Below are 26,314 nucleotides of genomic sequence, written 5' to 3' on the forward strand. Positions count from 1 at the left end.
CAGGTCCAGCCCTGCCTCTACCTCTTCCAAGCTGTGTGCTCTTAGGCAAGTGACTTCACCTCTCTGAGCCCGGTTACTGCTCCTGAAACCAGATGGGATAAAAATCCCTTTGCTCAGAGGACCATTAGGAGGATTAAGGAAGCAAAGGCTCTGGGCAGAGCCCCCAGCAAGAGGGCATGATCCCCCATCTTCCCATTTGGAGATCATTCCTCCACAGTTGACAACTGGGTCATAAAAAATAAATGTGCCTCGGGTCAAAGCCTGGAAGGTAACAGCCGGAAGCAAACTGCTGGGAGGCAAAGATGATTATTATTATCACTGCTGCTGGGCACTTAAAAAAAAAATCAGGCTAGGTTGCAGAAAAATAAATTACAGAGAAGAAGAAAATAATAGGAAATCTTTGTGATTTCAAATGTGTCCCGGTGCCCTGACAGATCTCAAATAAGTTCCATTTAAAAGCTGAAAGTGGAAGGCAGCAAGGGCACAGGGCAGGGACCAGGAGCTGGGACTGACGGTGAGCAGAGGCAGCCACCAGGGGCCAGCACCAGCCCGCGGCGCTCAGTGCTTCTGGCCCAGGGCCCTGCTCCAGCTGATGGCCCCGGGCCTCATCCTGGGCTCTGCAGCCATGCTCCACCTTCCCCTTTGCTTCAGGCGCTCAGTGGAGCAGGAATGCTGGCCTCACTGCCCCTGTCCGACCTCACTCAGTGCACCACCAGACCAGCCCATGCTCACCTCCCCTGGGCAGCCTTCCTTGATACGCCTCTACCCCTCCCAGCCTGGCCTCAGCCGACACACACCTCTGATTCAAGCACTTGTCATTCTGGCTTCAAAGGATCTGCTTCGAAGATGTGGCCGTGACGGCCTCCAACCGCCTCCAAAACTGTGAGTCCCTTGTGACAGAGACCCAACTGAGTTATCTCTGTGCCAGTGCCTGGGATGCGATGAGATCAATAAATATCCACTGATGAATCAATGTCAACGAGCTGCTGGTTAGTGTCCCTGAATCAGAGCCATTGACGCTGAGGTGGAGTTTATCCACCCACTGCGCCAGGCCCATGGTGCTACTAATCCCATGCTCCAGGACCCCAGAGCCAGGCCGGCTGAGGAAGGAGAGCCCCAAACTCTTGAATTCCCTTCTCCCGGCTCCTCTGGGATTCCCAGCAACCACCCCAGCTCCCAGGACACAGACAATGGATCCAAAGAGAGACACGAGATCCCCAAAGCCCCAGGAAATGCCTTTGAAGACACAGCGGGATAAATTAAAGTGCAATTAATATAGTTCTGCCTACCACGGCCGCAAAATTGAGAAAATTGAAAAGATGAGATTTTAGCCAAGTGGTGGTGAGTGGGGCCTGCTCGTTCGTTTATTCACTCAACAAAGGTTTATTGCCGTGTGCCTGGCTCAGTGCTAGGCCTTGTAAAATACACAAGCAGTGAAGAGAACACAGAACCTTAGGATGGTGGGGAGACAGACAATAAGCAAGCAAACATTGTGAAACAGGATGAGAGATTGTTATCAACGAGATCACACACACACACACACACACACACACACACACACATAACAGGAGGTCTCTCCCTGGACAAGGGGCTAGGAATCAGGGGATAGTAATACTGGTACAGAGGCCCAGGATGGATGCACAAAGATATTTATTATCTCATTATTAAGAACTACAAAAAGGGTTTAGAACATTTTCAGTAAGTGGACAACATTAGGGAAATGGTTCAGGGAATCCTGACTCCCGTCTGAATGTCTGTCTGGTCAAAACTATTGTTTGTGAAAGTTTTCGTGACATTCTCCATCGACAGATGAATGGATAAAGAAGATGTGGTATATATACACAATGGAATATTATGCAGCCATCAAAAGGAATGAGATCTTGCCATTTGCAACGACGTGGATGGAACTGGAGGGTGTTATGCTGAGCGAAATAAGTCAATCAGAATTCTTAATCTCAGGAAACAAACAGGGTTGCTGGAGTGGGGGGTGTGGGAGGGATGGGGTGGCTGGGTGATAGACATTGGGGAGGGTATGTGCTACGGTGAGCCCTGTGAATTGTGCAAGACTGTTGAAACCCAGACCTGTACCTCTGACACAAATAATGCAATATATGTTAAGAAAAAAAGAAGATAGCAGGAGGGGAAGAATGAAGGGGGGGAAATCGGAGGGGAAGGTGAACCATGAGAGACGATGGACTCTGAAAAACAAACTGAGGGTTCTAGAGGGGAGGGGGTGGGGGGATGGGTTAGCCGGTGATGGGTATTAAAGAGGGCGCACGTTCTGCGTGGAGCACTGGGTGTTATGCACAAACAATGAATCATGGAACACTACATCAGAAACTAATGATGTAATGTAGGGTGATTAACATAACAATAAAAAATTTTTAAAAAGTTTTCATGACATCCAGTTTGTTATGAACTATATAAGATACTCATAGAAAAAATGCTGAGAGCAGATCTGTAAACATGTTACCGATGGATGTCTCAAGATGGCGAAGTTATGGATGCCCGTGTTTTGGTTTGTGTGAGTGTATGTGATTTCATTTTGGTTTTGTCTGTATGCTTTTTTTCTGATTTTTTTCACAGGAAATATGCATTAATTAATTTTGAAAAAATAAATTATATATATATTTTTATATATAGTATATTGCTGTGTATATAGAGAGTGTGTATATATATTTTTAAAGTAATCTCTACACCCAATGTGGGGCTCAAACTCATGATCCTGAGATCAAGAGTCACATGCTCCATCAACTGAGCCAGGCAGGTGCCCCTAAAAATAAATATTAAAAATATAAACTAGAGGATAGAGTAAAGACTAATGAGACAAAAAACAAGGTGTGTACTGCAAGGGGCCTGGATGGGGGGCCTCGTGGGCCCCTGAAGCCTTGTCCCACCCAAGTGGCCCCATGCTGCCATACAAGGTAATAGTGAATCATTATCATAATCATGATAATAAGAGCTGAGTGTCCAAGCACTTGGTGGGTTTCATCTCATTTAACTTGGGGGCGGGGGGGGGCTATTAGCATCCCAGTTTTACCTTTGAGGAAACTAAGGCCCAGGCAAATGAAGTCACCCTGCTTAAGGCCACCCATCTGGTACTGGAATTTGAACCTGGATTTGTCAGACTCCAGAACCCATTTCTTAACCACCATCATGAGTGAATTCTCAGGGAACAATGAAAGCCACGGTTACAGACGACGTCAGAGCAGAACTGATTCAAGTCAGCAGGGCTGGTTAGGAGGAGGAGGAAGACTCAGCCAGGGATGAATTGGGCTGTAGAATTGCCAGACGAAACGCAGGACATATAGTTCAATTGGAATCTCTGATAAACGATGGGTAACGTTTTAATATATTTCCCTGCAATATCTGGTAGAGCAGGAATCCTGGCCTCACTGCCCCTGTCCAACTTCACTGTCCGGCTCACCTCCTCCAGGCAGCCTTCTCTGATATGACTCCAACCCTCCATGCCTCCCCATGCAATATTTGGGGCATAATTATACTAAAAAAATTATTCCATGTTTATCTGAAATTCAAATTTAACCAGTCATCCTGTGGGGTATTTTTTTTTTTTTTTTAGTTTTACTGAATTATAATTGACAGATAAAAATTGTATATTTTAGGTGTACAACAATGTGATGATTTGATATATGTACACGTTCCGAAATGACTGTCACAATGAAGTTAATTAAGACATCTGTCACTTCACACAGTTACCATTTTTTGTTGTGTGGTGAGAACACTTAAGATCCACTCTCCTAAGAAATTTGACGTATGCAATAAACACAATTATGAACTATAGTGACCATGCTGTACATTAGATCCCTTACAAGATGATGTTCTGGGCATCCTGTATGTTTGTGTGCTCAATCTGGCAACTTGGGGAGCTTGTATTTAGCAACTCCCATTCTTGGGGGTATTTCCGGACCACCACATGCCCTTACTGAGACAGTACAGGGACCACCCAGCCCCAGAAAACTAGCCCAGGCTGGGATCAAAGAGCAGTGAGCTTTCAGACTTTATTTTTGTTCTTAGAACACTGAGGAAAGGTTTCCTGGATACCTGCCAGGTAGCAGAGAGAGAACAAAAGAATACCCTACCAGTTCCCGCAAATCAACCGGTCTCAAGAAAACACCCCCCAGAAACACACACAAAAAGAGAAATCTACTTCAAAAGCCTGCCTGACACGGATTCTCGCTGTGACCCATTCCTGTGTGCAGACTGTTAACAGAAAGTCAGGCTGGGGAGAGCTCACAAGGACCAGGCTGGGGCACTTCTCCTCAAAAACAATCCTCTTGCACACTCAAATGGATACAGTTGGCCAAAATTCATTAACACCAATGGGAAAGCCCAGTGCTTGGGATAGTCTCTCATCCTGTGAGGTCATGGTCAAAGTCAGGGGTCCAATCATAGGGAGAAAGGGTCTGGAAGAAAACCATATTGTGGATGCCTGCCAGTGAAATGGGGTGTTGGAAGAAGAGTGGATTTGCCCCCAGAATTTAAAGATAGAATAGCTGCATCATCTTACTCCTACTACAAAAATCAGCTCCATGTCAGTGGTCCTTGGTGGGGGGGGGGGTCCCTGAACCAGCAGCAGCTGCAGCAGCATCACCTGGGAACTTGGGAGGAATGCAGATTCTCTGGCCCTGCCCCAGACCTGCTGAATCCTTAACTCTGTGGAGAGTACCCAGCAGTGTCTGTGTGTGTGTGTGTGTGTGTGTGTGTGTGTGTGTGTGTAGACAGCTTCATTAACATGTAATTGACAAAGGATAAACTACTCATCTTTAAAAGGTATAATCTGATATGCACGAAACTATCACCACAATAAAGACGGTGAACATACCCATCACCCCCCAAAAGTTCCCTTTTATCATCCTTTCTCCCCTCCTCCTGCCCCCATCCAATGCCCAGGCAACCACTGCCCTATTTTCTGTCACTGTTGGTCAGTCTGCAACTGGAATATTATGCAGCCATCAAAAGGAATGAGATCTGCAATTCATAGAGTTTCACACACATGGGATCCTATAGTTATTCTCTCTTTCATCAGAGATTTTTCTTTTCTTTTTTTTTTTTAAAGATTTTATCCACTTATTCGTGAGAGCGAGAGAGCACAAGCAGGGGGGGAGGGGCAGGCAGAAGGAGAAGAAGGCTCCCCGCCGAGCAGGGAGCCCGATGTGGGACTCGATCCTAGGACCCTGGGATCATGACCTGAGCCAAAGGCAGACGCTTAACCGACTGAGCCACCCAGGTGCCCCTCACCGGAGATTTTTCACTCAGCATAATTATTTTGAGAGCCAGCATGTTCTCAGATATGCCAGTTGCTCATTCATTTTTATGGCTGACTGACTCGTCTACTATCTTCATCGATACCCGAAAGCCCATCACCGGTTATTAGGCATTGCTAGGTTATGGCTGCTACAAATAAAACTGCCAAGAACTGTCACGTCAAAACCTTCGTCTGGACAAGCACTTTTATTTTCCTGCATAAATACCTAGGAGTAGGCGAGTGCATCGTGCAGAAAGTGTAGGTTTCGCTTTTTTAAGAGACTGTCTTCCTAAACAGTGGTACTTTTTACAGCCCCGCCAGTAACGTGGGAGAGTACCAGCTGCCCCAAATTCTCACCAGCACTTGGTATGATCAATCTTTTAAAATGCAGACATTCTCATGATTGTGCAGCCGTAGTGTATCGTGGTTTTAGTTTGAATTCCTTTAATGACTAGTGATGTGGAGCCTATTTCCATGTGCATGTCGACCATCCATGTGTCTTCCTTGGCAAAATGTGTGTTGAAATCTTTTGCCCATCTTTTTTGTCAGGTTGTATTTATGTGTTTAGACAGTCATCTCTCATATTCTGGATTCAAATACTGTATCAGCTATGTGATTTCAAAATATTTATTCCCAGTTCATGGCTTGTATTTTCATATTAACAGTAACTTTCAAAGAGCAGAAGTTCTTAATTTTGATGAAATACAGTTTATCTATTTGTCTTCTTATGGACTGTATTTGGTGGCATATTTAAGAAACCTTTACCTGAAACAAAGCTAGAGAAATTTTCCCCTTGTTTTCTTCTAGAAATTGTATGGCTTGAAGTTTTACATTTGGCCCTATAATCCATTCTTTGTTCACTTCTGTGTTTGGTGTGAGGCTGTGGATTGAAATCCATTTTTGGCATGAGGATTCCCCATTATTCCAGCGCTATTTATTTCCCAGATCGTATCTTTGTTAAAAAGACTTTGGCATGGAAATTATCTAACCTCCCCTGTGTGGTGAACTCCTATTCATTCCCCAAAACCCCATCAAATGTCCCTGTAGCTAAGAAGCCTTCTCTGACTAAGATCAAGTAGCTCTTTCAACTATCCTCTGGTGCCCACAGCATCTTGGGCAACATCTGGCATATTCGTATCTCACACGACTGCATTAATACATGCATCCATCTCTCCAGATAGAGTAAAAATTCATGAACGGAGACCATAATCCCAGCACTTGGTACAACTTGGCATAGGAGTTGGTGGTGGGTGTAGTAGGGTGGGGGGCGACTCAGAAAAAAATTGTTAAGATATAAACAAATGAATAAAAGAATAAACAAGTCAACACCTTCCTTTTTTTTAAACAAGTGACCACCATCTCTCCAGGTCTTACTCACAAAGCACATTTTCCAGGAAGCCAGCTCTGACTGCATCTACCCATGTGAGTCACCAATAATATTTACTAAGAGTACCCAATTGATGGATCTAGGCCAAGCCCCGTGCTCCACACTTTATGCACATCATTTCATTTACCCCTTATCCCAACCCAATGAGGCAGATACTACCATTCGCATTATTTGACCGAAGAGGAGACAAGTGTTCAGAGAGCTTGGGTCGTGTATCTAATAAGTGTCAGGGCCAGGTTTGAGCCCAGAGCCCGCATGCTTACCTCTCCATATACCACCTTCTGGTCCCCCTTATGGGTATGAGTCCCAGTTACCCTACCAGCCCAAGCCCTGCAAAGGCAATACTTGCGTCCCCCACACGACCCGTCCTTGCCAACCATGTACCCCACTGGCAAAGGAGAAGAGTCACACAGGGAACCCCTCCATCACGCTCCCATCCTGGCCATGGGGACACAGACATCCGCACACCCCCCGAAGGAACCCTCCTTACCTTAGGCCATACACCCATGCCGAAGGAGCTGCTGTCTGCCCTCTGGTGCAGGTACAGCTCCGTCCTGGAAGCAGAGAAGAGACTGGAAGTCGGGGGGGGGGGGGGCTGCCCACACCAGAGGCCTGGCAGAGCACGTGGTCCTCATGGCAGAGGGCTCCCTGCCATGGCCCGGATGGCCCCAGCGCCTGCCCCAGGCCCTAGTCCCGCTTCTGGAATATTCTGCACTCCCCGCCCTTCCGTGACCCTTCCTAAATGCCGGGAAACCCTGGCGCGAAGAATCACTACATACACCCAGGGGAGCAGGCCCTCTGCGCGAACGTGCTCCAGGGTCATATCTGAACAGCTGACCTGAATGAGTCCCTGCTGTCTGCTAAGTTCTGTCACTCACCTGAGGTCCAGGTCCAACCCCGCTAGCATTTGGGAGAAAACCTCGAAATTGCTTTCTCCTTCCGGCTGCCGGGCCACGCGGCTCTTCTCCAAAAGCATCGTCTGCAACGGGAACGGACGGGACGTGATCAGCCCCCGGGGTACACCTGCCGGCGGCCCCGTCGGGGTGCCCCTCTGCCCCGATGCACTCCTGGGGGGCAACAGCTCAGGTCTGCACTCCATCAGACACCTCCGTATAGAACCTGCACCATCCCTTATCCCACTGATGCAGAGCCCATCCAGGGACTCGACTACCGCAAAATAGACTCTTTCCGATGAAAGCATCCAAAAGTGATAATAATTAAACGGAGCCAATCTCCAACATATTCGTATTTAACAGAAGCATACTAATCTGACCCAAGTGGTGATTAATGGGTGAGTGGAAGGGTCAGGACAGAAAAGGGACTTATTTGGCACCGATCAGTTTTCTTTGAATCTGGATATTATCCCAGCTCAGCGTACAAACCACCCTTCTAATAACCTAATCCTATTTTCTGCTCCAACAGCATGTTTGAGGTAGGAAGGGGAGAGAGGCACAGGTGATCGTGGAGATAGGAACAAACAGGCCATGTGTTGGTTACACGCAGCGGGGCTGCCAAAGGCTGGCGAGCGTCTGTTTAATTTCAGCTTACGCTTTTAAGACCCAGCTAATGAGAGGCTGAGTTACATATTTACCCATGAATATTTCATCCCCACGACATTCGGAGGTGCAGACAGGCCGGCAATGCTCCGGGGTGCTGAGCGAGGTGGGGAGGAGGTGGGGGCCACAACCATGGAGATACATTCCAGGGTCCCAGGTGGAGGCGTGACCTCTGCTGGGTGGGACTGGGGACACTGCAGCCCCAAGGGCCTTCCGCTCCCGTCCGCCCAGAACACCCACCTGGAGCTGAGCGGCCGTGACTCGCCCCGTGGCATTGAAGTCCAGTGACATCACCATGGTGACCCGGGTGGCATTGCAGCTATGGCTGGCGGACACGGAACCAAAAGCCCGGAGGACGGTGAAGGTAGCTCGGATCTTCTCCACTGTTGGAGGCATGAGGCAGGGCATCACCCATGGCCCAGGAGCTGCCACCCCCACCTCTCACAGGATGACCTTCCCCACTGGAGGCTGCACCGGTCCAGGCCCACCTGGCCCCAAGCCCCCGCAGGCTCCCCACCACCTCTCTAGCTCAGCACTAAACTACACACATTTCACTGTTGCCCCTGCTGTGTACTGCAAGCAGGATGCAGGGGCAGCAAGACTGAGTCAAGAAGGGGAGACACATGGGGCCAGGATAGATACAGTCCAATGACAGGGGCCTCCTGAGCCTGATGCAGGAGTGCAGGGCACGAACATTCTCAGACCTGCTCTGAGGGAGCTCACGGGGTAGCAGCAGTTTTGAAAAGCCCTGCAGTCTCTCCACAACTAGTTATTGAGCACCTACTATGCACTTGGCACTGTGCAGGCACCTAGATACAGCCTATCCTGACTCCCTCCTTCCAACACACGCACTCACAGCAGAACTACATTTTGAGAGTGCCAAGACTGGTGCCTCTCCCCATTTTATTCCCAGCCCCTACTATGGGCCAGGTGAAGAGCCGGTGATGGCTAAACTTTGGGATAACCCCAGTGAGGCAGTAGCACACACAGTACTTAAGGGGATTTGAATATGGGCTCTGCCTCGGCTTAGTTACCTAATTAGGGGCAAATCGGCCTCTCTATGCCTCTGATACCTCATCTGAAGATGGGGATAATAATAGTACCTACATCATGCAGTTGTCACGCAGACTAAAAGATTTTAATAATATGAAGTGTTTAGAACATGCTCCAAAGGTGGTGTGGTTAGCATTATAATGGTGACGACTAGAAAAGCAACATTGCCTGGACCGTGACTTCTCAGCGGAGAGAATACTGCCCCCAAGAGGGCGAAAGCTGACTCTCGCAGGTGGGGAGAATTTTACTTTCTAACGTATAAAGCACACATAAGCAAACACTGCATGAAGAGGTCATGGTATATCTGTGGCATTAACATTTCTTGGTAGGGGAGGATTGGGGGAAAAAAATGTCTAAAAAGGCTCCTTAGGGGTGCAACAATGAAAGAAACATGGAGAACACAGGCCCAAGAGCTAGAGCTCTGGAGCCAGAATGTCTGAGTTTGACTCTCAGCTCTAGGATGTATTAGCTGTGTGGCCTTGGGCAAGATAGTTAACCTCTCTGAGTCTTAATGGCCTCATCTGTAATATTTGAAGAATAATATCTACCTCATAAAGCTGCTTTATTTTTTTTTAAAGATTTTATTTATTTATTTGAGAGAGAGAGAGAGAATGAGAGATAGAAAGCACGAGAGGGAAGAGGGTCAGAGGGAGAAGCAGACTCCCTGCTGAGCAGGAAGCCCGATGCGGGACTCGATCCCGGGGCTCCGGGATCATGACCTGAGCCGAAGGCAGCCGCTCAACCGACTGAGCCACCCAGGCGCCCATAAAGCTGCTTTAAATAATAAATAAGTTAATATACTTGGAATAGGACCGGGCACCTAAGTCCACAGCAAATGTTTACTATGGTTATTATTATTATAAAAATAATTATTATTATTAATTGGTACTCTCTTTTAAAGCCTAGCAGAAACATCGTTTCCTCAAGGAAACCCCCACTCCCCTCTCCTTTGGGCTCCCCCCACCTCTCTCCTAACCAGTTCTGCCAGCGCTTTGTGCAGAGCATTCAAGTTTGGGAACATATATGAAATTCGGTTTCCCTTCCAGCTGTCAACCCCTCATGAGCATAGGCCCTGCCCTTCGGTCCTCTGTCCAGTTGAGCAGGTTGTGCACTGTACAAGGACACCTTTTCTAAGGGGCACGTCATTTACATCATACAATCATCGGTTTGTATATTTATTAGGATGATTTCCCAGCACATGGCAGGCAAGCTTTTGGTTCTAACAATGTCAGTGTATGATGGTTGTTCTGCAGATAGCCGTGAATGTCTTGAGGAAGGAGTACCTTTTTCTAATTTGCACAAGGGTGTCCAATGGACCACAGGTGACCCTCCCCAGAAGCAAACATGGTGCTCAGTGAATGCTAGCTGAATGGACATAAGGAGGAGCAACCCAGTGCCCCCTCCAACTCTCCCCCCACCACAACCCACCCCAACACATGTCACCTGGAGACCACTGTACCTGAGACCCTGCCATCCACACTGCCCGCCATTGCCACCAGGTGCTCCAGGACCTGCTCACAGCAGGTGGTCTTCCCAGCACCACTGCGGCCCAGGGCCACGATGCTCTGGTCTCTCCGTTGGCTCAGTAGTGCCCAGTATGCCCGCTGTGCCAGGGAGCCAAGGTGGGCTGGCAGGCCATCCCGGCGGCCCTTGGGCACCTGTAGGAAGATATCCTATACATCAGTCTTTCCACCCCAGCCAGTGCCCAGGGAGCACTCCAAGACAGTGCCCCACCCCAGCCTCTAACCCAGATCCATAGCCCTGCCTATCATCCTACCCCAGCCTTGTCAGAGGAGTCTTGAATTTTACGGGCAAAAGCCTAGCCTTGGGGTCTAGTCTTGCCCCTGACCCACTGTGAGTCCTTCAGCAGCCTTTGAGCCTACTCCGGGTCTGGGTCTCCTCTCTAGCTCCCCAGAGGCTTATGTTAGCTCATTACTGGCTAGTACTTGCCCAGAATGAGGCAGCTGGATAAAATGGCAAGATTGATTACTGATGTCTGCCACGGAAACAGAATGAGGCATGGGGTAGCTGGTGGTATATATGCCATGTATTTGTCATAACAGTTTTAGGTAATACCTGAGGTCCTCCACTCCATTCAGCCATCCATTCAGCCATTCATTTACTCTTCATTAAAAATATATATATATATATGGACTGTCTACTATGTGGCAGGCACTGTTTTGGGCACTGGAGGGCACAGCGCTACACAAAATGGGTAAAGAAAATCCATATGCCTATTAGAATGCCTTTAAAAAAAAAAAGCTTAAAAAAATTTTTAACACCCACTATCAAGTTCTGGTGAAGATACAGAGCGACTGGAAGTCTCATACGATGCCGGTAGGAAGGTTAAAATGATACAGTCACTCCGGGAAAGAGTGAGATGTACGCTCATCATCCAACCCGGCAATCTCATTCTTAAGTATTTACCCAAGAGAAACGACCGTATAAGTTCACCAAAAACCCTCAATGGCACCGGTTTTATTGGATATATATTTGAAATCACTGGAAACTAGAAACAACCCAAGTGCCTTTGAACGAGGGAATGAAGGTAAGCTGCCATGGAGGTTTGACCACTGAAAGTCCCCTGTCCTGGAAAACCCCTCCATCCTAAGGAAACTGGGACAACTGGTCACCCGGTGAGCAGGGTAGGCCAGGGCACACACACAGTACAAGAGCCACGGGCCAGTGGCTGCAGTAACATGGCTGAACGTGAAATGCATTGTGGGAAGTAGAAGAAGCCAATTCAAAGGTGACGGGCTGCACCATTCCAATTATATGACTTTTCAGAAAAAGCCCAACTCTAGGGACCAAAAAAAAAAAAAAAAAACCAAAAACCAAAAACCAAAAAAAAGAACAACCCAGATCAGTGGCAGCCAAGGGCAGGACATGGGAGTGGAGGGTGACGATACAGGGTCCAGAGAACGAGGAACTGTCCTGTAATTGATAGCGGAGTTGGTCACACAACCATCCGTGTGTGTTGGAAACTTCCAGGACTATAAGCTGGAAAGACTGAATCGAACCGTGTGTAAGTTATACCTTAATAAATCTGACTTAAAACAAAACAGCCCTGCCCTGCGGAGCTTGCTTTCTGCTAGGACGAGAGAGATGATAAACAAAACAAAGAATTAAACTAGATCTCATGGAAGACATTTTAAAGCCATGAGCCTGAATGAGATCCCCAAGGAAGTGGGCGTTTAAGGAGGAGGAGACAAGAGGTGTGGGGATGGGCTCGGCACCTGGCCTTGGGGAGGTCAGGGAGACCAGCGGGTGACGGAGGTTGAGAAGGAGGACAGGCAGGACAGAAGGGAAACCAGGACAGCGGAGTCCTGGGGCTCAGGAAGGGAGCGTCTGCAGGAAGAGGGGTGGCTTGGCCACGCCAAATGCTGCTGGGGGCCAAGTAAGGGGAAACCAGAGACTTGCGCATTTGGCAATGGGTTTGGGCAGCAGGGAAACCACTGGTGACCTTGACAAAAGTCTGCTTAGCGTGGCCTTTGGGTGGAAGGCAAGAGGCCGACGGGAGGCAGAGTGGTCAGTGGAAAGGCACCAAAATGGGCAGGGCAGCGGGCCCGGCTGGAGGAGGCCATCTGAAGCCTGGCCTGACAAGGAGGTGACCCCAGGGCCCAGCGAGACCCCATCTGCCCTCTCCACTGCCTTAGCAGGACCAGGGGTGCAAACCCCAGTATGGCGGCTCGTCCCCTCGCCTGGACCTTTGGCCCCCAATCTTCTGCGGGCCTTCCCTGCCCAAGACACCCAGACACAATAATGAGTCCCTGTCCTGACACAAAACACAGGGCTCAACGGGATCCCCAAAGCTGGCAAAGGTGGGACACGCCCCCGCACTGGCTGGACATGGCCTTCGGGCATGCAGCAGGCAGAGGGCCCTGGGGTCTGAGCCCTGAAGCCACCTCGCATTCGGGGAACGCTGAAGTTCAAGGGACAGGCTATCCCACCTGTCAGCCCCCTCGGGGGCAGGAGGGGAGCTGGAAGGGCAAAAGGAGGATCCTCCCAAGCCAGGCCCCCGTGTACACACACACACAGGTACACGCATGCACACATGCTTTGCATGGTGCTCACGGGCACGCGCACCCAGTGGTAGAGGCCACTGTTACACGGAGCTGTACCCGTCCACACTGCGCACATTCACACCCGTGCTCACGCCCACGCACCCCTGCACCCCCAGGCACGCACTCAGCTCCCAGCCGCCCCCAGTGAGAAAGGTTCCCCCCCCCAGCCCCGCCCCAGGCTCCACCAAGCCCATCTGCAAGGTGGCCCCAGGCCCAGGCTCACCGCAGGTCTCTGCTCCCACCTGGTGGCCATTTGAGGAACCAGACGTGACTCAGCCAAAGCATAGAAGGGGATTTCGGGTTCGGGTTTGGGAAGCTGGACCATTGAGGGGGGCTCGCTCCCATCCCAGGGTTACAGGATTCTGGGGCATCACCTAACTCAAACTCCTCCTTACAGAGCATGTTCCCATGCCTACATTTTTGGCTTCTTGGCCCAGGCTCTGCAACGGATACTTCAGTCCAGAATGGTCAGCAAGAATCTGCCTCACTGTAGGGTCCTGTACGAAATCTCCCAGGGGCTTCTAAGGAGCAAGCGGAACCACCCAGCTTCTTGGAAGGCTCGGAGGCCTGGGGCTGTACTAGCAGGAGCATAGGCCTCACAGCAAGGGAGGGGAGAGTGCACAGGCCCACAGACAACCCGGCTGGGCGGGGGCGGGGCTGGGGAGCACCTGACGGGGTGGGGTGGGGTGTCCTAGAGAAGAGGAGTCTTGGAGGGAGGTTCAGAGCCATTGGCCCTTTTTTTAATGGACTTTAGCATCATTTGGGGGCTATGGATAGATTTGTCCCATGGCACACCAGGGGGCAAGATGCAGCTTTTCATCCCCAATTAACAGATGAGAACAACGAGGCCAAAGAGAGGTCGTGATCCTTCCAAGTCACCCCGGGGTGGGGGGCATTAGCGGCTGTGCTAGAGGCTTGCGCCTTCCCCAACTGTGAAGTCCTCATCACAGCGCCCAGGTAAGACCTCCAGCAGGTGTCCTGCCTGCACTTCATCCCGTTTCCACCTACCCTCCACCCAGCAGCCGAGGGGAGTCTTTGATAACCCGCGGCATCTCACGTCTCTGCTGAAGCCCCCCAGAAGCTGGCATCACACTCAGGGCAAAAGCCGGAATCCTTATGACTACGTGTAAGACCTGCTGTGACCCAGTCCCCGCTGGTCCCGGCCTCCCCACTGTCTCCCCCACACTCAGCTGCTCTACCCACTGTTGTCTTTGCTGGTCTAGCATGTCTTCCTCCTCGAGAATGGAAGCCCCACAAGGGTAGCCTTCTCTGTCTTCTTCCCTGCTCTTTTCCCCCACACCCAGCATCGAGGAGACCCTCCCTCAGTATCTCAATCAACAGCCTGTGGGACCAGGAGGGGATCGGGCTCAGGTGGCTCGGGTGTAGCTGCAGGCGTCGCCACAAGGGGGCGCTGAGAGCTTGCCTTTGCTGAGACTGTCTTGCCAAAACCCGGCCATTTCTACACTTTGCAGGAAAAAAAAAAAAAACAAGTAAAAGCAAAATCGAGGCTTCTGGTTCCTGATTTATGTGTGTGTCTGGAACTCTTGAATGTGCAACATGGAGTTCGGCCTGGGTCATACCCCCAGCTCTCCCCCTTGCGGAACTTGAGGGCCGGCCCCGCAGATTGCATCTGCCACAGGCAGCTGGTAAAGGTCCTATCTTTGCAGGTGTGTGTGAGCATTAGCTGAGCTACTAGGTACAGGTGCTTGAAGCAGTGCCTGGCACGGAGCTGATATTCGGTCGATATTTTCTGTCATTATTACAGTCTCTAACGCCCCCGTTGTTTCCAGCCGTGACCCATCGTTCCCCGCTACGGAGGGGGCTCAGGAGGTCCCCGATGACCACCATGCCCACAATGCCCCGGATCTTCTGTCTACTCACAGACGAGTTTGCCAGGGGGCTTCTGGCTGCCCTGCTTTCCCCTGAGATGCAGACGGGACCCAATCCCACCCCACCCGTCGGTCACCTGGCCCTGGCCCTGACCCCATGACCCTGCTCACCTTGCCTGCAGAGGGCGCTGGGGGCCCTGGGGGCTGGAGGACGATCAGGTCTGGCCCCTTGAAGGTGTGGGGCAGCTGTGCCTGGTAGCGCTGTAGAAGCGTGTTCAGGACACTTGATTCGTTGACATTGACCAGGGAGGCCAGGTCCTCAGCCTGGTCCAGCTCAGGGGGGTTAGCCTGTGAAGCATCACACAAAGTGTCCTCTGGGCCTCCATACCACCACCAGCAGCCCTACTTGCGCGCGCACACATGCGCACACACACATGCACACACAGGCGTGCGCGCGCACGCACACACACAGAGCCCCGGTGACCCAGTCCCTGGAGAGCTGTTTGCCGCAGACCAGGACAGAACGCGAAGACTCTGGAGAGAGAGAGAAACAGAACCCTACAGATGAAATAAGGACACCCCTGCTCTTCATACATCCTGAGAGCCACCTGTCTCTTCCCGCTGGTCCTCCTTCCTGCACTCACTGCCCTGGGAGTGGAGATGCTCCAGAGAGACACAGCAAGATTCGGAGAGCTTCCTGTGTCTCAAACACCACAGGAAGGGTGGTGGTCCAGAGTGAGCAAGTGTCTGTGCCTGCTGTCCCCTCTCTGGGTCTCACCAGAGAGCCCTGTGGGTGTTCTGTGAAACTCGAGGATGAAGGCCAGTTCCAAACAGCCCCGTTTCTCTGATTGCCCATCATCCAAACTCTTCCAGAAGCAAGGGATGATTGCAGCTTCTCCTTGGGGCATTCATTCTAAAAAGCTTCCTACTCTTCTTTCCAGCTTCAAAGAGTTTTCTGGACCTGATGCTATGTGGTTTGGGTCAAGCTCAGGCTCCTCATGGGTCAGCCTTTTTGTTAAGGACAGGGGCCCGCTACAAACTCTGAACACCAGCAGGAGTAGAGGGCCTGGGGCGGGCTGAGAGTAGAGAAGGAGGAATGATGAATGAGACCCACAAGGAGCTCCTGGAAGAAACACCTTGATTAGTATGCTGTGAGAGGTGGAAAGGGATCAGGACAGGACCGTTTTTTCCATCATTAGACTCTAAATCTCAAAAGATTCATGTGTACTACAAAAATTATGCAAAACACAACTGGGCTTATCAACCAAAAGAAAAGTTAATACCCCAAATAATAAGCCATTGAAACCTAAGCTATAGCTAATGGCAAGCTTCAAATTTGGCTCTGAGTTCCCTGGCAGCCAGGGTGAAAAGGGAAACATGCTCTGTAGCACGATTTGCAATGTCCATAAAATGAAAAGCCAGCACTTCCTTGGATCAAGCGGAACTCCCAGTTCTGACACATGTCTGTTCATGTGTCCCATGAAGAGAACACTGGGATAGAGCAATGGCCTCCTGACAATATACCACCAGCAGAGCAATGAGATCAATGATGGTCTTCCTTACAACTCCCTCCAGTATGTGCAGTCAGGTACAAGGAAGTCTCATGCACGGGTGGGGAAAGAAGGTACGGAGCAGGTGGGGAGGGGGACAGAGGGCTCACCCTATGAACATGCTCCTCATCCACCTCGGTGATGGTTTTGTCAGCATCGATGCAAAGTCGTACCCTTCCTGCCGGCAGGTCAGCTGTCCCCTCATCTGGCTTCAGCACAGTTGCTGGTGACAGCCCAGAGAGAGAGAGAGAGAGAGAGAGAGAGAGAGAGAGAGAGAGAGAGACAAAGAGAAAAGACAGGCTCGAAGCCAAGCAGCCAGACCAGGGAGTTTAAAGAGGTATCCTGGTTTGGGTCAGAAAGGGGCAGCACTGTCTCCCCTTGGGGGCCTACTCACATGGAGGGTTCTGAATTGTGGGCCCTGAACCCTTTGAGGACAGGAGCTGGGTCTGACTCACCTTGGACTTTAATCATCAGGCCCAGTGCCAGGCACAGGGAAGGCACCCTGATGGTTGGGTGCACTGACCCATCTCATATCTAAACCTGGGATGGTAGATAATGCTATACCAGCTGCCACTTCCCATTCCCGGGTCCATGGCAGACATCACTAAGCAATCACTCTTCCCGGCTGCATTCTGATGGGGACTCATAATTGCTTCTTAGTAGAGAGTGGTCCCAACTAACCGACAGAAGTGGACTCGTGAGATGAAATCTATTTGCCCATTTGCACTACGCTTCATTTCCTCGAGGAACACTCGAGCCCACCAATGCTCCATGCCTTCATGAACTTTTGTTAGTTACCAAGGCGTAATTGCCTTTGGAAACAGTCCCCAGTAGACCAGCTGCCATGGGTCAAATGATCCTCAACTCTTCCCGGTCCAAAAGCCACAGACTCCCACCCTAGACTCGGCTGCTCCTTGCCCCTCACCTTCCCCCTGCCCCAAACTGTGATCTGGCAAATACAACTAGCAGTGGAGGGGGCGCAAGAGGAAAATACTTAAACCCTCCCCTACTTAGGTGCTAACACCCCTAATTACCAAGAGTGAATCCATCCTTCTGAACCAGCCAGACTTTCTCTGCCTCGTACCATCTGTCCTCAGGAGCCTGAGAGCAAAGATCACATAAATCAGACCAAGAGGACCCAGCCCCACCCCCACCCCACCCCGAGTCAGCAGCGAACCCTTTACATGGGAGTTTCTCACAGTGTGATCCAGCACCCCTGAAATCAGAATTTCCCTAAGGGAGAGCAAGGAGGGGGGTGCTTATTTACATGCAGATGCCTTGGCTCCACCCCTGACCTTTTGAATGAAGGCTCCAAGGTGGGGCCCGGGAATCTGCATTTTGAGCAATCTATTTATGCAAGTTTGAGAACTAGCACGTGACACAGTGAGTAAGCTGAGCCATGAGAGGACATCTCCCATTCTTGGGACCTCCCTCATGCTGTGGGGAATCTTACCCCAGGCCAGGGGCAGTGGGGGCCTCCAGACCCCAGCGTATCGAGGAGGAAGTGCTATGCCGTCTTCCCGAGCTGGCCATCCCTCTCCAATTCCCTGTCCATCTCCTGTCCCGCCTTATTCACCCGCAGGGGCAAGTCTGTCCCGTCCCTCCCTCTCTGGAGGGCCCCTCTTGCCCCGCCCCACTCCCGGGGCTGCAGCCCTTCACCTGATCCGAGTCCTCGCTCTGTCCTCCTTTGCTCCCCTCCGGCAGGGCTGGCCCCTCTTCACTCCCCTTCCGAGTCTGAGACCTTTCTGCCTGGCCCTCCAGAGCAAGTGGCCTGCGTCCTTCCGGCTCCGGCTCCGGGGCCTCGGCCCCATCATCTGCTCCTGCGCAGGACTCCCCGGCTTTCTGCCCTCTGCCGTCTGGCCGGCCCTGCTTCCCAGCAGCTGCTGGGGTCCCCCTGCATGCACCCACCTCCTCGGGTCCTTTACGGCCCTTCTCTGCCTTTCCCCCAGCTTTACCTGCCTCCGCGGACTCACCCTGAGGTTGCCCTTCCTTGCCTACCTTAGCCTGGGGCTCACCTGCCTTCCCACGCACACTCTGAGGCTCCCCTGCTTTCTCTACCTGTGCGGGAGCTTCCCCCACCTTCTCGGGCTCCCCCTGCCCTTTGCTCACCTTCTCCGCCTTGACCTGCGGGTCCTCTGACTTCTCTGCCTTACTTGGGAGCATACCTTCTTTGTCCTTCTTACTCTGGGGACCGTCCCACTTGCTCCTTCTGCCCAGGGAGCCTCCCCACTTTCTCATTTGGATTTGGGCCCTAGCCCACTTCCCTTCACCTGCATCCTTGGAGAGATTCCCTTTTGCCATTGTGTTTGGGGGGTCCCCTCCCCCCTTCTCTGCTGTCTCCTGCCGCCCCCCTTCGCCTGTCCCCTCTCCACCCTGGAGCTCACCCCCTTTCAGCCCTTTGGTCTGGCGGGCCCCGCCCCCTTGTCCCCCTGCACCTTGTTTTGTTGGTAGCCCCATTCCTGGGTCCACAACACCCTCAGTCTGAGTCTTCTCAGCCTTTGGGGCTGTGTCCTTAGTGCCGGCCTGGGGGCCACGAGGAGTCGCTGGAGTCCCCCCCTTTTTTTCCCCTCCAGGGTCTGTGGCTGGGGGTGGGGTTTTGCAGGCAGGGGCATCATGGGGCTGGGTCCTCTGCTCTGGCTTGGCTGAGTCTGAGTCCAGCTTGGCTACCATCAGCAACACGTCACCCCGTCTCACACCTCTCTTGAAGGGCAGGGGTTTTTTGGCTGGTGTCCCACTGGGGCCCGATTCCTGGGGCTTCTCGCCATTGATGCTGGTCATCAGCACGGGATCTGTAGGGCCGGCCCCCTCACTCTCCTTGCCCGGAATGTTTGAGTTCTGCGGAGAGCTTGACTGGTTGCCTTGGCAAATTTGCTGATTTCCAGATTGGGTGCCACTGTTGGACTTGCTCTTGGGTTGGCTAGTGGAAATTTCCGGGGTCTAGGAGAGAGGCCACAACCACACTTAGCTGCTTACGGACCAGCCGGCTTTGCCATTCGGTCACTCACTCACTCGCTCACTTATTCCTTTGTCCACCCAGCCATTCATCCATCCAAAGACTTTCAAGCACCTATAGTATCTGACAGGCACTATGCCAGGCAGAGAGCCGAGCCCCAACACCCTGGACCTTGGCCTGGCATCTCAAGACCAAGTGACAGAGTGGAAGGAGAGTGGACTTTGGAGCCCGGCAGACCCAAATTCAGCTCCTCACTCTGCCATTCGTTAGCTGTGTGGCCTTAGGTAAACTACTTCCCCTCTCTGAGCCTGTTTCCTTATCAATAAAATGAGGATCATCATGGCCTACCTCGAAGGACGAGCTTTATGATTCATGACAATATAGGAAACTGAGCCCAGCACAGAGTAGGTCCTCCCTCCCCGATTAGAGAAAGAACCCCGGGGGGGGCAGGTCCGCCCCGATGCCTGGCTTCACTGCCTGCCTGAGTCTGGGTTCTGCCATCGGGGACCATGCTGACCCTGGCCTCCCATAAACCTGGACCTGGGGGGTCTGAGGTTCTCACCCTCCTCTTGCACCCAACGCCCCAGGACCATGTTGGTTCCACCCTGCATGGCTTCACCCCTGTGTCTCCCTTCCCAAGCCTGGCTCCACACTCACCTGGGCCGTTGTCTTAGTCTGGACAGCTATCCCTTCGATTTGCTGCCAATTATTTTAAACCCGATGAAAAGATTTTGGCAGCGTCCTCTAGCCTACAGGAAAATGATTCCATACCATCCTCTGCCACTCAAAGCCCTCAACGAGGAGTCACCAACTCCATTTGGTCTTATTGTCCCTGCTTGTCCCCATGCCTGAGCCACATGGGGGCATCTCCTACCAGATCTGACATTTCTCTGCTTCCCTGTTTCTGTTCCCGTTAGCTTGCTGCCTGGAATGCTCCTTCTGTCTTCACCAGCCCGTGCTCCACTCATCTTTCTGCACCCAGCCCAAATGCCATCCCCTCCGCAAATCCCCGCCTGCAGACCTCAGTCAGAACCTGTCTCACCACCCCGGAGGCCCCGGGGCACCGTGTTTGTGCACCGTCTGCAGCAATGATCACAGTCTGCATCCCATTCGAGCTTCGATACGTGTTTCTGTCCCGTTTCAGGTGGTGGATGCCTCAAGGACACGGTCTCTGTCTACAGCTTTGTAATGATGATGATGATGATAGTCATAATAACCATCACACATAGATCCCTTTTGCAAAGGGCCCTACATCGCCATCATATCCTACTTAACCCCAGTAAGGACCCAGTGAAGTAGGTTCTGAATGCCCTCCCCCCACCGTTCTACAGATAAAGAAGGGAACACAGGATATCAGGTGGCCCAAGAGACAAAGTCAGAATGTACAGTCAGGCAGGTGTCTGTGACTCTAAACTCAGTGCCCTTAACTGATGCATATTAACAGCGTTATTTGTCCCTAGGACTCACCAGAATCTCCTGGGAGCTTTACAAAAATACTGATGCTCTGGTCCCAGTCCCAGAGAGTCGGATGGAGTTGATCTGGGTTGTGGCGCCCCCACCAGGTGATTCCCCTGTATAGTCAGGACGCAGAACCCCAGCTCCAGGGCTCACGGCTTAGTGGCTCAATCTGACCAGGAGCCAGGCAGGACCTAGCCTGGGAAAGGGGCTTGGCTGCACTTGGCAAACATCACCACTGTCTATACCATTTTTGAAAAGTGAGTCAGTGCCTTATTTTTAACCAAACCACCATAGCAGAGACAGTAACATGGATCTGAGCCAAACAAGATAACCCACTCTACCCTCCCTCCCACCCATGGACTCTCCTCCTTTGGATTTTCTTAGTCACCAAAACCCCAAGTCCGCTCTGCGGCCTTCTCGGTAGATGGGGGAGGAGTTACCTCTAGAATCACTGAGGCCAAGAGGCAACTCCCACACGTCCATTTTACAGATGAGCACACCGAGGCCCGGACCACACAGAGTGATGGGGCCTGGAACCCAGCTCTCCTGACATTCGATATGGGTCCCTTTCTGCCCCAGGGTTGTCCCAGCCTCTCCCTATCTCTCACTGGCTGCCTGGCCTTCAGAAAACCAAGTCACCTCTCTGAGCCTTGTTTTAACTCCCTGCAAACTGGTGACAGAATCTAATGGCTCCTTGCAAGGATTACACGAGGACCTTGTGCTGGGACACCAGTTGTGCTGGGTTAAGGAGAGAATCCGGTTATTTACCGATTGGGACAAGGAAATTAAATTGGCAAGAACCAGCCAGGACTCACTGCCTTGCAGAAACATGTCCCGCGGCTGCCATGCTTCCGCCCCAGGAACATCTTGGCCCACGGTCCAGACACCTGTTGTGGTCTGAGGCCTGTCCATCCTGTGGCTTGGCTCTGAGTCCCTGCCTAGGCCCTGGGGTGACAGTTTGTCCCCATCCTGTGCTCAGCTCTGCTCCTTAACTTGTGCCCCGTGACACCAGCGTGGTCTGCAGCCTTGTGGAACACTTTCTTGCCCAGGCCTCTGTGGCCACATCAGCCACCTTGCTCCCCAGACTGGCCCTTCCCAAGGCGGCTCACCAGAGCAAAGAACAGACAGACCCTTGCCTTGGCTCAGCCTCTATCTGGCCTCATTGACCTTGAGCAAGTTGCTTTGACCTCTCTAAACCTCAGCCTCCACCTCTGAGAAGTGGGTATAATCCCATCTACCCCGTTGCTGCAGAGGAGCTCAAGGGAGCCTATGAGCGGCAAAGTGAACCTCGTCTAGTAATAAACAGCACATGCCCACATAGCATCATGACCTAACCACAGCCTATGGAGGTTGACTTTGGCCCCAACTTACACCCGGCTCCGGCAGGGGTGGGGACACAGCCCATCCTCCCCGTAATCCTCCCCCAGAAGACTTGGCCGGGGTGTTTCTACAGTTGCTGCCGTTATGTAGTGAAGCCATTGTAACTGGACAGGTGCGGGCACGCAGGGGACCGGACAGGCAAACAATAGCTGAAGGGCAGTGGGAGGCAGAACCTGGCTGGTCACCAGGCCCCAAGCCAACTCCAGGCCCCGGGGGGCCACCAGATCACTCAGCCCAATCACTGCAGTATTTGTTCCACCGCAAGGGGGCACTGGAGAGACACAAGGAGGTGCCCTGTCTGTCTAACAGTGCTAACACCCAAGCCCACCTGCCCGGTGTCCAGCCTCATCATCTTGCCTGGGGTTCCCTGGCTAAGGACCTGGGGGGAAAGGACGGAGGCAGCACTGGTCACCATCAGGGATAAATTTGCAAGTCCTTAAAGCACAGGGGCTGTATCTTGTCCAACGACTTCAATCCTGCGGCACTATTCAGAATAATTAGGGGATTTAGCGGACACCGACCCATCAGAAATGATGCCAACTGGAGCCGGGTACTGAGGTCCCTACTTGTGCCAAGCATTAACCCTTTAATTATTGGCATGTGGCCATTCTGAGGGACTCAGGGGAGGGACAGCTGGAGGGCGCTGAGGGGGCCTGGGGTCACACCTGTTTGCCCCCTGGTAGGAAGAGGTTTTGATATTTTAACAACCAATACACCTATCACCAACAACTGAACATAACCAGTCACTCAATATCTTTTCCATGTAAAGTAAGCCAACTCCATGTCCTTAGCTAACATCTAGGTTCCTCTTTCTGCAAAAGTAGGGGTAAAAAGATCCCCATAATTGCACATCAGCTGATATCCTTCCTTCCTTCATTCATTAAACAAACATTTGCTGAGCACTCACTCTGGGCCAAGTTCTACAGGAGGTGCTCCAAATATTGAACTATGCCACCACAATTAAGGCAGACACAGAGGGTGCTGTGGGAGTCGGAGGACAGAAGGCAATGGCAGAGCTTTTCAGACATGTACTATTTGGGCTGGGTTTTGAAGGAGGCATAGGAGTTCGGTAGATCAGCTGAAGAAAGGACATTCCTCCAAGCCGGGAGAGCAGGAGAAAAGGCAAGATGGTGACTGACTGGCACCCAGTCCCCTTCCTGGGGGGCCACTTACCTCTTGTTCTGGAGAGGCGAGCACTGCCTCTTTCCTCAGCCTTGCTTCCTTGGACTCTTTCTCTGTCTCCCGGACCAGTTGCTTAATGAAACCCCCTGGGATGACAGAGAAAAGGGGAGGGGGCGAAGACGGTGGAGGGCTCTTGTCCTCCTCCCGAATCTGTTTTTGCGGAGGCAAAGAAAGAGAAAGCTCAGTGAGTGAACCGGTGGGAGCAAGCCGACCTTTGAAAAGTTTGCAGTGGAGCCCGGGAGGAGGCTGAGGACACACATGACCAAGCGCATGTATGAGAGGCCGCAGCGAAGCAGATGAGGTTGGGCGGGGCTCTGGGACACCTTGAGACAGCACATGGAAATGGAACGCCTGAGCCGCAGAGGCCAACCTGTCAACGTGATTTCTGCCCGGAATCAATTTCCTCATGATGTGAGTTTGGCCCATCGGTTCCCTTCCTTGGCATGGAACAGACTCTGGGAGGACCTGGTCCATAAGGAGCTTTTCCAAAAGGGGATGGACCCCAGGGAACCATGCACATTCTCTGCCTCAGCTTGCAGTTAAAATAACAGTCAGTCAGTTACTCACCTACAGCATGCCAGGAACATGGGAGGGTAAGGAATGGCTTATATAAAAGTCCAACCCTGGCGCGCCTGGGGGGCTCCGTTGGTTAAGCAACTGCCTTCGGCTCAGGTCATGATCCTGGAGTCCCGGGATCGAGTCCCGCATCGGGCTCCCAGCTCAGCGAGGAGCCTGCTTCTCCCTCTAACCCTCCCCCCCTCTCATGTACTCTCTCTCTCTCTCATTCTCGCTCTCTCAAATAAATAAATGAATCTTAAAAAATAAATAAATAAATAAATAAATAAATAAATAAATAAATAAATAAAGTCCAACCCTCTGGCGACAGCCCACTCCGGTGACCCAGGCCTGTGGCTTCTTGATGGCCCTTAAACAAGGATCCAGGCAGCCTGAGGCTCCCCACACTGGATCTGAAAGCTGGCAGGCTGGATACTGGCATTTTACACTAGAAACATGGCCTCAGCCCAAGCTGACTGGAGCTGGCATGTAGCTGAGACTCCTGTGTGGACCACAATGACCTAGGGATTGAGGCAACATGACCTGCTCTTGCCAAATGGGCTGTATCTTTAACCAGCATCACTGTGGCTGCCCCGGAGGGGAAAAAAAAAATCTGCAGGGCTTTCTATGGCAGAACCACACACTGGTTAAAATAAGCTCCTTATCAAGGTCCTCATGTGTGGCTGGCAAAGACTTGATCTCTGCAGCCCAGCTGATAGAAGGGGAATCCAAAGGAGATAGGAGAGACCAGGAGACAAAGCAGAGGCCAGGGGTTAAGGCCAGTTGATGCAGACCTCTATCCAGGGAGAGAGAAGCAGGGAGCATGCGAGGCTGGGCTCCCGTGGGCCCCACGCCTCTCCCTCTCGATGGGGACTGAAAGCCATGTCATGAGACAGGTGAAGCTTAAGACCCACTCAGCAGGTGTCAGCCTCTTCTTCCTGCAGCGTTATTCGCAACGCTACCCCCAGATCAGTCCGGGAGGAACAAAGGCAACCCGGAGGCAGCCAGAGAGAACTTCTCAACCACCCCACCCCTCAGCCTCCCATGCATCAAGTCATACACGAGGGTGGGATGTGCGGTGAAGGAGCTAGGAGGCATCAGAGAAAGAGACAGCCCTTCGTGGTATCTTGTGAGAAAATACAAAAGGGGAAAAGAATGACTGGGAAGAAGGGCCCGTTTCCAGTTCTCCATGGTGACAGAAGGCAGGAACCACAGAAACACATCTCCACGGCAGAAGTCTGGCAGCCAACAGCTCTGTCTCTGCCCCACCGCCCACACAAGCCCAGTGCTCATGGGAGCGGCCATGACGATCCAGACAGGACAGTTGGTCTACCCTCATTCCCCCGCAGCCTACTGAGGAACCGGAAGAGACCCAGCAGTCATGGGAGGAGTTCAAGGAGATCATGAACTGGGTTGGAGAGGCTGTGGCTAACCAGAGCTGGCTGAGAGGGCATGGATGGGGGGAAGGGGGGCCTGGACACGTCACAGGGAGGCGCTGGATGCCAGACTCCTCGCCTGAAGTGGGAGGGGACAGCCTGGGCCACCCATGCTCTGACTTGTCCTCTGACTTGGCGGTTGGCCCTACAGCTGTAGCCTGAGCCTTGAACGTTACTTTCCTTCTGCTCCCACAGGGCGAGGCGTGATGAGATGGCCATGCCGAGGCGGTGTCAGGGCTGAGATGGGATGACACAGCGCTCCCTGCTGGACAGCACGAAATGTGGCTTTATGGATGCACACAGCACACGAGACGGACAGATGGAGTCGCGGTGGGGTGGGGGAGAGAAGAGAGACACAGGTTAGCTCTTGGACGCAGCCCTCCTCCCACCCACCCCCCAGCAGCGCCACAGACCAAGGTCACACGGCTAGGCACAGTCCCCCGGGGAGGACCCGGTCGGCACGGAGGCACGGAGTCGGTGGCCGGGTGGACAGCGCCCCCAAATCCTCTTTTCCTTGACCCCACACTTTGATTTGTCATTGAGACATAACACATGTCAGAAAATACAGACGTATACAGCTCAGCGGCTCTCCCCCAAAGACCGTATCTATTTAACCAGCACCCTGATGAAGAATAAAAAACACCG

At 52.0% G+C, this 26,314-nt stretch overlaps 1 protein-coding gene across 1 annotated transcript in view; it reads right to left on the reverse strand.

Annotated features, from left to right (window-relative positions):
• The window catches only part of MYO18B (myosin XVIIIB), a 241,243-nt gene extending 215,355 nt beyond the window's left edge, over positions 1 to 25,888 (reverse strand). The window contains exons 1-10 of the mRNA XM_028124695.2: positions 25,841 to 25,888; positions 23,670 to 23,828; positions 18,365 to 19,642; positions 17,740 to 17,806; positions 16,816 to 16,928; positions 15,327 to 15,503; positions 10,722 to 10,920; positions 8,450 to 8,592; positions 7,532 to 7,632; positions 7,144 to 7,207 (exon numbers count right to left, since the gene is read on the reverse strand). Of these exons, the coding sequence (XP_027980496.1) occupies positions 7,144 to 7,207; positions 7,532 to 7,632; positions 8,450 to 8,592; positions 10,722 to 10,920; positions 15,327 to 15,503; positions 16,816 to 16,928; positions 17,740 to 17,806; positions 18,365 to 19,642; positions 23,670 to 23,828; positions 25,841 to 25,888 (2,349 nt within the window). The remainder of the gene's footprint in view (positions 1 to 7,143; positions 7,208 to 7,531; positions 7,633 to 8,449; positions 8,593 to 10,721; positions 10,921 to 15,326; positions 15,504 to 16,815; positions 16,929 to 17,739; positions 17,807 to 18,364; positions 19,643 to 23,669; positions 23,829 to 25,840) is intronic.
• Positions 25,889 to 26,314: the final 426 nt, after the last annotated feature.

Source organism: Eumetopias jubatus, unplaced genomic scaffold (genome assembly GCF_037043125.1).
Source record: "Eumetopias jubatus isolate StellerSeaLion01/CBP00866 unplaced genomic scaffold, mEumJub1_p1.0 scaffold_16, whole genome shotgun sequence".
In the NCBI taxonomy this organism is placed as follows: Eukaryota; Metazoa; Chordata; class Mammalia; order Carnivora; family Otariidae; genus Eumetopias; species Eumetopias jubatus.